Consider the following 12,567-nt stretch of genomic DNA (forward strand, 5'->3'; position numbering starts at 1 on the left):
AGCAGCTCTCATGCACTCTTATCTCTAATTACAGAGCTGTTGCATTTTCAATGGTTTTGATTTGATTTTAATTTTCAACATTTTACATTTCTTTTCAACATTTGTATTCATTTTGTTTAATATGCACTGTCGCTCTCCACAGATGAAGTTGCTAATGGAAAAATAAAATGATTTGAATTGAATTGAGTTTCCTTGTTGACATCATTCTTATCATTCATTATTTTAATATCAAACAAACATTTTATTTTATTTTTTTCTGCATCTCTGCAATAACGCATGTTGATCAGAGGAGACACAGTGAGATGAGGTGGTTGTGTGGGGGGGTGTCGCCCCCCTGTGGTCTGGAGGAGTCGCTGCACAGACGAGTGTGAGGACAAATAAAAGCAGAGAGAAACAGAGTTTATTGAAGTACGTTCAGCAGCAGGACATGATGTGAGCTGCTGTGATTGGTCTAAAATCAGCTAAAATAAAAACACACAGAGGAAAAACTCTGTTCAGTTTCTCATGAATAAATAAATGAATAAATAAACATATAAATAGAACTAAAACACATGGAAAACACATGTGGGCGTGACCCAACCTGCTGCAGCATCTTAAAGCTAAGACTTTATAAAGGTTAGTTTATATATTAATAATATTGATCTGCTATAAATAGAGCTTTTTAAAACCCTGTGAGTTAATAAAAAACGTTGCATAGATAAATATTAGATCTACATAGAGTGAAGTACAGTCTGTCTGTCTATGAGGTGTGTCAGCTTCTCTAGTAAACAACTCACTGGTCCTGTAACATTGCATAGGAGAGTCAGAGACGGGTCTTCATCTCTGCTGTGGGACGGGCTTTAATGTGTGTGTGTGTGTGTGTGTGTGTGTGTGTGTGTTAATATGTGTTAATGTGTGTGTTCTAGATGCTCAGTGTCCGAGGCCCCGTGCTCTGAACGGCGTTCATGATGGTTTGGACGACTTCAGAGGTGGAGCCCTGACCCCCGAGGTCGGCAGTGTGAAGCTGGACGACACAGAGAGAGAGAGTCTGTCAGACACTGAAAACACTGGTTAAAGGTACAGTTCAACATTTAGTCAGATCCTCATCAAATACACAATCCAACAACTCCACAACGCTCCAGTGGACAAGTTGTGATCTTCACCACGCTATGAGATAATAATAACGTTTATAAAACGGAAAGGTGAAATCCGGCGATCTGATTGGTTGTTAACTGTGGTATAATGAGCGTATACCACGGCCTGTCATGATGTATTGCTTAAATAATTATGTAACATTACGACACATGAAGCAAATACTCTGAACTACTTGTGCTTTTGAAATCCCTCCGCCCAGCAGCCTCTAAAACAACTCTCGTAATGTTACATTGTTATCTCATAGCGTGGTGAATGTGCAGGTCACAACTTGTCCACCAGAGCGTTTTGGAGTTGTTGGATTGTGTATTTGATGAGTTTGATGAGGGACGGGGGATCTGTACCGTTCACCTCGATTGTGTTCACTGAGCAGTTCACGTCTCTGCCCCGCCGATCTCAAAACAACATGCACTGATAATTAAAGGTGATGAACCTATACTGCTATGACTATAGGGGTTATGGTGAGAGGAGGATCTGACTAAATGTTGAACTGTCCCTTTAAAGCAGAGCTGGACACCTACCCGTGTCTCCGTGACGATGGACAGGATGGCTCTGCGGATCATGTGGGCGTAGCCGTGGAGCTGCAGGTGGTCGAGCAGCAGGCAGGACGCCAGCAGCATGGCGGTGGGGTTGGCCGTGTTACGGTTAGCGATGCTCTTCCCTGTGTTCCTCGTCCCCTACACACACACACACACACACACACACACAGAGGTCATAGGAGCAGCTGTGACATCACAACCATCACATGTGAGCTCACTTGCTTCTGGAAAACCTGGAAAATGGTTGGCTAATTTCCCAGTCTTGGAAAATGAGAAAAAAAGTCAAATGTGCCTGTAGCGCCACATTATGTAATAATGTAATACATTTTCACCTCATGATAAAATATGCCACATTTTGTAATGAACTTTGCCACATTTTGTAATAAATTGTTGCATATTGCACCAAATTATTACATTTTCTTCATAAAAAAGGTGCAACACCCACATTTTGTAAGAACTAATGCAATATGTAACAACTTATCACAAAATGTGAAATGCCGTTTTCTCAGAATGAGTTTTTCCTCAGACTCTGAGCTAGAAATCTCCACTTCAGCAGCACTTACAGACACCAAATCTTCCAGTTTGATCCCTTTATATATTCTGAAGGTTTTTACAGAGGGGTTTGTTGATATATCATTCACAGCCTGATTTATACAACATTTTATCCCCAAAAACATGGTGAAATTTGATTTTTTTTTTGGGGGGGGAGGGGCTGGTGACAGTATTTTCTCATTTACAGAGTGATAAAAAGAGATATCCAAAATCTCCTCTGTAAAAACTTCTGACTCTAATATGTCAACAAAATAAAACAAGAATGTTGAAAGTAGCTTTATCCATTGTTCAGATTTCAGTTCTGGAAATGTGCCAATTAGCACATATTTCATCAGATATTGCCTCATTTACATATTTAAACATAAAATTTGACAAAATTTGTAATACAAAATCAATAATACAAAAACTTGGGAAGTTTCATGGTGATATCTGTTAGTTAAAATTTTTACCCTATTCACCTGTAGTGTCTCCTCTTAAACTCTGAATCAACGGATGCTTATTCTCAGGATTAAATGACTGTGTGCAGGTCTGGTCCAGTCTGTGTGTGTGTGTGTGTGTGTGTGTGTGTGTGTGTGTGTGTGTCCGTCCTCTCACCGTCTCAAACACAGCGTAGTCCTTTCCATAGTTGGCCCCTGGCACCAGGCCGGGGCCCCCGACCAGACCGGCACACACGTTACTCACTACGTTGCCGTACAGGTTGGGCATCACCATGACGTCGAACTGCTGCGGCCTGGACACCAGCTGACACACACACACACACAGTGTTGGCACGTTAGTTTTAGAAAGTAATTACTTATAGTTTCCCCCAAAAAGTGCATCATAAAGGTAACTAATTACCAGGAAAAGTAACTATTGTGTTAGTTTTTTTTATTTTCAGTGTAAAACTTTTGCACACCAGTTTTCAGAAAGGAGCGTCGGAGGAGGAGAGCTGCATCAGACTTGTAGAGAAACCCACACACACTTTCTTCTCACTTGAAACATTTATTAAGCATTGTTTCAGGTTTCTCTACAAGTTAGTTGTTTTTTATTTATTTTTTAATAAAATGCTCAAATATGTCAAATTACTTCTGTTTATCTGGAACTAACCACACACAGGGACACTGAGTGAGTTGGTTAGTTCCAGATAAACAGCTTTTTTCCCCAGTAGCTAATAGACAACAAAAGAAATGTGTTTATAACATATAACTACACTTTAAAGGGATAGTTCAACATTTTGGCAAATTGGCCCATTACCATAATCCCTACAGTCATAGCAGTAGGTTCGTTACCTAATTGTCGGTGCAAGCTATTTTTAGAACGGCGGAGCAGAGCCATGAGTTGCACAGAGCTACACTACAGAGGCTCATGGGATTTCTTGGTTTCCCCCATCAAACTCATCAAATACACAATCCAACAACTCCACAATGCTCTAGTGGACAAGTTGTGACCTGCACATTCACCACGCTATGAGATAATAACACAACGTTACCAGACAGAGTTGTTTAAGAGGGAAATTCATGTAAAACCGCTGATGTACGTTCCCATCAGGGGCAGTTTTTCATCAAGCAGTCTCTGTATTTCCCTCTAAAACAACTCTGTCTGGTAACGTTCTGTTATTATCTCATAGCGTGGTGAATGTGCAGGTCACAACTCGTCCACCAGAGCGTTGTGGAGTTGTTGGATTGTGTATTTAATGAGTTTGATGAGGGAAACCAAGAAATCCCATGAGCCTCCGTAGCGTAGCTCTGAGCAGCTCACGGCTCTGCTCCGCCATCCTAAAAATAGCTTGCACCGACAATTAAAGGTAACAAACCTACTGCTATGACTATAGGGATTATGGCAATGGGCCATTTTGCCAAAATGTTGAACTATCCCTTTAACAGGTATGTTATTATTTAGTGACAGGACTTCTTGAGTCAAGTAACGGTGCATTTTATTGTCAATAATGGCGTTATAACGGGGGAACAGTTAGATTTAGTTACGCCGTTATTCCCGACAGATCCTGCTGGGTTATTATATTATATATTATTATAAATTATCATTATGTGTTATTATATTATTATAACTTATATTAATATGAGTTGTTCCTGTTACAGAGCAGCCACCTGCATCGTAGTGTTGTCCACTATCATGCTGTCGAAGGCGATCTCTGGGTAACCGCTGGCAACCTCCTTACAGCACTCCAGGAACAGGCCGTCAGCCAACTTCCTGCTCACACACACAGACACACACATATACGTATATATATTACAATGCATGCTGGGACATGACAGGTAGGTGAAGAGGCAGCTGACGCAGACACTGACATGATGTTTGCTTTGTGCACAGCTGTGACTCGACGGCGTCCTTTCTCCCGCGCCGTCCTGAAGGCGTAGTCGGCGATACGCAGAGACTTGGTCCTGGTGATGATCTTCAGACACTCGACCACACCCGGGACGTTCTGCAGAGAGAAGGGACACACACACACACACACACAAGTGGAGCTGTTATCCATGAGGTCCAACTCCAATTACAGGAGGTTAATTATGTGATAATGTCAAGAAATAGCCTAGAATAGAAATAACAGTCAGTTTCATAGTAATGTCTAGAAATATCGCCAAGAAATAACAATTAATTGCGTCATAATGTGTAGAAATAACAGTCAGTTTCATGATGTCGAGAAATGTAGCCAAGAAATAGAGATTGTTTGCTTAGAAATAGCCCAGAAATAACGGTCAATTGCAACTTAGGACTTGGTGGAGAAAAATTCTGGCCTTTCCCAAAAAATTCAAAGCATAAAAAAGCATGTGTAATCTATTACCTTTATGAAAAACATGATAGAGTTTTTCTTCTTTTGTGTTCAGTTTAATGATGCATTGGATTTAGCTTCAGTGCTACCATCTTTTCTACCAGTGGTTCTCATATTTTTTTCTTTAGCAACCCTGAGGACCCCCGCTTACCATCCACAACTACTCAGGGATTATCATTGGATAGTTATGAATGGTTCTGAAGGCAAATATGTGATTTCAAAAGTCGCTGTACACTGAACATTGCACATTAGTGAGTTTTACACCGTCTTCCTGTGTGATATTTCACAATAAAAGCCTAATTAAGAAATTAATGGAGGCTGTTCACCGAAACTAAAAAGACAAAGGACAGTGATTCAAAATCATCAAAATGTGGCTTCTTATTAAAATATGACCAATTTCCCATTACAACATGTGGTATTGGGCTTTAGGCATTAATTATGGCTCCGGTCACTATTTTAGTAAAATGATAACAGTCTGTAAAAGGTTGCTCAATACAATGATATTTTATCGTTTTAAGTACCCCTTGCAATTACACCACTAGGGGTCCGAGTACCACTGATTGAGAAACACTGCCCTGTATTATGCTGTTCCTGTTCACGGTGGGAGATATTATAGACACCACTGCACTGCTCAACCGTTTATTTTTGTAAAGAAATCATCACAACAAGGAAAAAGCTGTTTCTCTTCTGTTAGAACGAAGATCAGATCATCTCTGTCTGAGAACAGCCTCATCAACATGGCTGTTAAATTGTTTTAATTCAACATATAAAAAACATATAATATATACATTGACCATCAAGAAAACGATTTAGGGTTCAAAAATGACACACACACACCTCGTGCTCCAGGCTGCTGTACTCTCCCTCCGTGTTCTCCCTGATGATCATGATGTCGACGTTCTTGTGACGAGTCCTCACTCCAGGCAGAGACTGACAGTGCATCACGTTGGCGTACAGGTCCAGAGTGGTGCTGCACAGACAAGGTTTGTGTTCATGCATGTGTGTGTGTGTCACTGTGGACTGTCTCTGTGCAGGCTTGTCTCTGTTGAGGTGAAGAACAGGTGTGATGACGGTGTTGGACTCACCGCAGCAGGTTGTTCCTGGACTTATAGGACGGAGGCAGGTTGTGATTGGTCTCAATGTTTCCTGTGAGGACAAACACATTAACACACATGAAGACATCAAGACGACTGACGGGTGCAGTAGATACCGTAGATACAACAGTACAGTGGATCCATTAGTGTTGGAGTCCACATCTTCAAGGTCTTGGTCTTGTCTCTATCTTTTTCTCCAGACCAGTCACTGATGAGTCTCTGATCAATTCAACTTTTTCATTTAGGGTCAAACCTTCAGACCAAATACCCAGGGCCGTTGCTAGGAATTCTGGGGCCCCTGACTTCCGCTTTTTTTCTTAGACTACGTATGTATTATCATTTTTTATGTAGCCTACTTTGTTTTGATGCTAATGTAGCATTACTATGAGTATTATCTTATGCAGAATAATTCAGTCATACAAAGATTAGACTACTGGGGTTTTTGTGGGCCCTACTGGGCACTGGGCCCCTAGAATTACCATCACCTTTCTCCCCTATACAACGGCCCTGCAAATACCTGCAGAGCTGATGATCCTCAAGTTCACCACGCTATGAGATAATAACAGAACGTTACCAGACAGAGTTGTTTTAGAGGGAAATTCATGCAAAACCGCTGATGTACGTTCCCATCAGGAGCAGTTTTTCATCAAGCAGTCTCTGCATTTCCCTCTAAAACAACTCTGTCTGGTAACGTTCTGTTATTATCTCATAGTGTGGTGAATGTGCAGGTCACAACTTGTCCACCAGAGCGTTTTGGAGTTGTTGGATTGTGTATTTGATGAGTTTGATGAGGGAAACCAAGAAATCCCAGCGTATCGAATCCCAGTAGCGTAGCTCTGAGCAGCTCACGGCTCTGCTCCGCCGTTCTAAAAACAGCTTGCACCGACAATTAAAGGTAACAAACCTACTGCTATGACTATAGGGATTATGGCAATGGGCCAATTTTCCAAAATGTTGAACTATCCCTTTAAATAAACCAAATGAATAAAATAAAACGAACATGTGGAGCACCAACCTTTGAGGGCGACACCGTTGCGTCTGATGGCCGTTATGGCGTTGTTGATGTCGTCCTCTGAGTCCATGGACGAGTCCACGTTGACGATTTCAAAGTCCACAGGGACACAGCAGAACCTGTGGATGGAGCCCATGATGGCAGCACATGGCCTCTGAGTGGTTACTGTGGCAACCACTGTGTATGTGTGTGAGTGTGTGTGTTACATCTCACCTGAATAATTCACGGACATGGTACGCCAGCTCTGGTCCTATTCCGTCTCCAGGGATCAGAGTCACGGTGTGTCTGCCTCCATACCGAGCAGGAGGAGGCTGCCACACACACACACACACACACAGTAAGGATACAATACAGTGAACGTGTCCCGACCATCCACCATCTGAGACTCTGAGCTACTGAACAGTTACAGGGATAGTTCAACATTTTGGCAAATTGGCCCATTGCCGTAATCCCTATAGTCATAGCAGTAGGTTCGTTACCTTTAATTGTCGGTGCAAGCTATTTTTAGAACGGCGGAGCAGAGCCGTGAGCTGCTCAGAGCTACGCTACGGAGGCTCATGGGATTTCTTGGTTTCCCTCATCAAACTCATCAAATACACAATCCAACAACTCCAAAATGCTCTGGTGGACAAGTTGTGACCTGCACATTCACCACGCTATGAGATAATAACACAACGTTACCAGACAGAGTTGTTTTAGAGGCAAATTCAGAGACTGCTTGATGAAAAACTGTCCCCGACAGGAACGTGCATCAGTGTTTTGGAGTTGTTGGATTGTGTATTTGATGAGTTTGATGAGGGAAACCAAGAAATCCCATGAGCCTCCGTAGCGTAGCTCTGAGCAGCTCATGGCTCTGCTCCGCCGTTCTAAAAATAGCTTGCACCGACAATTAAAGGTAATGAACCTACTGCTATGACTATAGGGATTACGGCAATGGACCAATTTGCCAAAATGTTGAACTATCCCTTTAACTAGTCTTCCTAATAAACTGACATGTGTCACTCATACTAATACAACATCATGCTACCGTGTGTGTGTGTTGTGAGCAGCCGTACTCACTATGATCTGTCGTGGAGGGAGGAGGGGTTGAGAGCGGAGGAGAGAAAACAGGAAGGTTAGTGGGAGGAAGAGGGGGAGACACCAACACAGGTGTGTGTGGGTGGGTGTGTGTGTGCAGCAGGTGAGGGGGTCACTGAGGTGTGTAACACCGGGTGAACAGGGAGGTCAAAGGTCAACCTCTCTCTCTCCATGACTTACAGTGTAGGTGGATGTGTTTCTGCTGGAGGAGGCAGCAGCTCCGACCTGAGAACAGACACACACTTCAGAAAATAAGAAAACACACACACCTGTGGAAACACATGATGTTTTACATTCACTGTTTAATATTTACTTTAATATTAACTGTGTAATATTCACTGTTATATTTACTTTAATATTAACTGTGTAATATTCACAGTTTAATATTTACTTTAATATTAACTGTGTAATATTCACTCTTTGATATTCACTGTAGCCTATTTACTGTTTAATATTCATGCTTTAATATTCACTGTACTGTGTAATATTTTGCCTACTGTTCACAATATTTAATATTTAACACTCTATACACATATTTAACACTGTTCTCTATTAACTGTTTAATATTTACTGTTTAATGTTTAATATTCATGCTTTAATATTAACTGTGTAACAAACTGATCTAAAATCCAACATGGCCACCCACAGCCAACAACAACATGAGCGTCGCTCACGTTTTACGACTGTTTTACGTGACGCAGCATGACGTCTCCATGGTGACGGCCTAGCATCAACACTAGAGCTAACCTAACCCTGTTGCTGCAGTAGCATGGATCAATAATAGATCTATAATAGATCAATAATAGACATGTGCAGAACAGAACAGACACATCTACTAACTGCTGCTGCTGCTGCTCAGTTTGTTTCAGTGTTTGAAGCAGTTTGATGAACCAACAGGTGGAAACAGGTTTAGGCTACATGCTAACTGGGCTGCAGCAGGTGTTCCCATGGTAACAGTTTACCTGAACTAGGCTACACCTGAGATGAATGTTTGTTACTGTTGTTCAGACTGGCAAATATATAAATGAGAACAATGTCACTTATTTACAGTGTTTCCCTCAGTCTAAACATTGTTTTTATTTTAGTGTTAATGTCACTCATGTAGTGAAACAATAAGTCATTTTTAGGCTATGGGGATGGAGGAGGAGGAGAAAAGGGGAAGAAGAGGAGGAGAAGAAAAGGAGGTGGGGAGGAGGAGAGGAGCAGGAGGAGAAAATGGAGGAGAAGAAGGGGAGGAGGAGAGGAGCAGGAGGAGAAAAAGTGGAGGAGGAGAAGAGGAAGAGAAAAGGAGGAGAAGGAGAGGAGGAGAAAGGGAGGCAAGGCAAGGCAAGGCAATTTTATTTGTGTAGCCCGTTTTTACAAAGAGTTTGTCTCAAAGGGCTTTACATGGCATCATAACAACATCCTCTGTCCTTACACCCTCACATCGACTGAGGAAAAACTCCATGGAAAACCCTTTTAACAGGGAAAAATCGGAGAAACCTCAGGGTGAGCAACAGAGGAGGAAGAGAAGAAGGGGAGGAGGAGGAGGAATAAATGAGGAGGTTCAAGCCTACTGAAGAACACCAGAGAAACATGTAAAACATCAGAGCAGGTGATAATGACCTGACTTCTGTTCAGACTTTTTTCTATGTGTCCGGTCGGTGACTCGGTGTTTTATAACCGACACAGTCACCGACACCACCGGAGCCATGATGATCCACCATCACACAGTCACCGACACATCACCGACCTATACTCTCCTGCTGTAACTGTGTGTACCGGTACCGACACACAGACACAGACAGACTACAGCTGCTCTAACCGCCTGTTAACGGCAGGTCTGTCGGTCTGTTGCCGGTGAGCACCGACCGACCGACACCGACAGACAGACCGTTAATCTGCTTAACTCTCCGCTGCTGCTGCTGCTGCTGCTGCTGCTGCTGGGGGAAGAAACAGACAGAATGATCCGGTACCGATCTGACCTGAGGAGAGAGCAGAGCCCGGTCCCGGAGCGCCTTCCCCCGGGGAGCGCAGCCGGCCCCGGCCCCGGACCACCGGAGCCCCAGCACCGGCCTCAGGACGCCGGACAGAGCGCGCACAGACCGGGCAGACATGGTCACCGACACCGACACCAGGGATGGAGGGACCAGCCGGGGGCGAGCTGCGCGTTCACACTTAATCCCTCTCTCTCTCTCTCTCTCACACACACACACACACACACACACACACACGCGACATAATATTGACCCAAGTTTAGGGTTGCAAAATTCCGGGAATTTTCAAAGTTGGAAACTTTCCATGGGAATAAACGGGTAGGCTATAAATCCGAAATGTATACCATTTAATTGGGTGTTTTTGTTGTTCAGTAAAAGAATTGATTGTTCATACAGGAAGTAAAACTTGATAAATAGGCTAAATCTGTTGAAATCATGTTTTCTAATTGTATTATTTTGCATGGATGTCTGCTTATGACAGAACAAAATATCCTACATTTATGTTTGGATATGATATAGTTTGTTTAAATTACCCCCAATTTCCAGTTAATTCCCAATAATTCCCATAATTCCCATGGAAAGTTTCCAAATGGGAATATTTCCAAAATTCCCCACCTTAAGGGGACAACAAGGAGTTTCTATTTGGTTATAAAAAAGTCTCATGTGGATGAATCTACGCTACCCACACTTGTTAATGGGCCCATTTTCGATAAATATATAGTTTTGTCTCTATCGTTATTTTGTTATTATTAGTGGTGGCGGAAATCCTGGTCGAGCCGACCAGCGTTTCTTTACTTTCGGTTTCGCGGCGAGTTATGAGAATAACGCCGCAGAATCGCCGTTTATGGTCGGAACTACGACGGTATGTGATCGTCTTCGAACCTCTAACTTTAATTATTGACGAATGAAAACATGAGTCTGTCTTGGGCTGGTGTTAAAGAATTTCACGGTGCGCGTGGAGGCTCATAAATGTAGTGTGAAAACGCTTCGCTTTTCCAAAACTCCTCGTTGTCCCAGTCGTTTTGTCTAACTTCCTGTCAGCCGATGGAGTTAGCAGTCCCCGCCCTCGTCCCTACGTCACCACATTCACGCGCATCCCTTGGCTGCACACACAGAGAGGACCGCCCCTTTATGCCGTTCTCTCTCCTCATTGGATAAAGGTTGTAGGATACAAGGAAAGTTTTCTCCTCAGCTTACAGCAGAGCAGAGTGACTGACAGACCCGTGTTTCAGAACAAACACTCTATATAAGTGATTGCTGTCGGAAGATATAACTATTTAAGACTTAGGCTATATTAACACAAACATTCCGCTTACTTCTGCTTAAACTTCCCATGGAAAGTTTCTGGAAATTTTCCCATTGCAACCCCATCCAAGTTTAAAGTTTTTTTTTTTTTATGACAATAATGGTAAATTAAAAATCTTTAAATGTCCTGATATTAAATAAAATTGTTTATTTTATTAAACTATTGTTTGCAAATATTTCAGCACAAATGACACTTTGTGATATTTTTAGACAGTGACATTCAAATGACTCTTTTATTTCACTGACTTTATTCATCCATGTATTATATTTATTTAATAAACATAAATAGTGGTTTCTCACTAAGTCAACGCAGACCAGCTCTGTGACCCCGAGGGAGTTCTTCTACACATCACTTCATGTTGTCACATGCAGTGTGTTAAAGATATCTACAGACTTTCAGATATATTGACTCATGAATGATATAATGTGACTGATCACTCACTCTCTGCTTTGCATGTTTATGTATTTGTGTTTGTTTCTTCCTACCGTGCACCAATGTTTAATCGTGTTGTGATTAATTTGCATTGGACTATTCTGATTCTCTGGTGAATCTGTGTCTTTTTTGCAGCAGTTTTATGTCAAGTAAGTTTGCAGGATTTGTGGTTGTATTATATACCTGCTTGACTTAATTTGAGTTAATCTCTGCTCTGTGAAGCACTTTGGACGACTGTCACAGGTCTTTTAACTGTGCTATATAAATAAAAGTGAACTTGAACTTGAACTTAATCCTCCTCCGGTTCTGTTTGAGCAGGCCACCATCAGGCAGACAAATCAGACACAACTCATGTACTTTTCCCTGAATACAAACTTTTATATTCAGGAAGTAGATACAAGGTTCCTCTGGAACAACCGCCTCAAATGTTTGTTTTTTATGTTTTCTAAGACATTAGTGGAGACAACCATGTTGATATTTATTGCATGTTTTTAGCACTTCAGCTTTTCTGTAGTGTTTTGCAGCATTGTCCTTTGTCCAGGACAAATAAAATGACTTTGACTTTGACTAATGTAAAAATAAATAGACTACTTACCACTGCTATGATAGTCTAAGCTACTAATCAACCAGATACCCCTCTCTGACCTGCTCTGGTGTGGGAAGGAGGGCAGCAGCAGGGTT

General features: G+C 42.0%; 1 protein-coding gene across 1 annotated transcript; it reads right to left on the minus strand.

Annotated features, from left to right (window-relative positions):
- Positions 1-851: 851 nt before the first annotated feature.
- idh3g (isocitrate dehydrogenase (NAD(+)) 3 non-catalytic subunit gamma) lies at positions 852-7,408 on the minus strand. Its single transcript, XM_085783167.1, has 9 exons — positions 7,309-7,408; positions 7,099-7,214; positions 6,075-6,135; positions 5,827-5,959; positions 4,508-4,641; positions 4,307-4,409; positions 2,817-2,963; positions 1,653-1,808; positions 852-1,003 (listed from the first exon to the last, which is right to left on the minus strand). Exons 2-9 carry the CDS (start codon positions 7,163-7,165, stop codon positions 902-904), a joined length of 903 nt encoding a protein of 300 aa, XP_085639293.1. The 5' UTR covers positions 7,166-7,214; positions 7,309-7,408; the 3' UTR covers positions 852-901.
- Between the last annotated feature and the right edge of the window lie 5,159 nt (positions 7,409-12,567).

This window comes from Trachurus japonicus, chromosome 7 (genome assembly GCF_045865225.1).
Source record: "Trachurus japonicus isolate A0001 chromosome 7, Traja_1.0".
Lineage (NCBI taxonomy): Eukaryota > Metazoa > Chordata > Actinopteri > Carangiformes > Carangidae > Trachurus > Trachurus japonicus.

Excerpts from the sequence above, each read along its gene's own strand:
- idh3g (XM_085783167.1), bottom strand. The coding sequence starts at position 7,165 with ATGGACTCAGAGGACGACATCAACAACGCCATAACGGCCATCAGACGC. Across the intron at positions 5,960-6,074 it reads TCCAGGAACAACCTGCTGCG|CACCACTCTGGACCTGTACG; the intron begins GTGAGTCCAACA and ends TTGTCTGTGCAG. Across the intron at positions 4,410-4,507 it reads GTGCACAAAGCAAACATCAT|GAAGTTGGCTGACGGCCTGT; the intron begins GTCAGTGTCTGC and ends GTGTGTGAGCAG.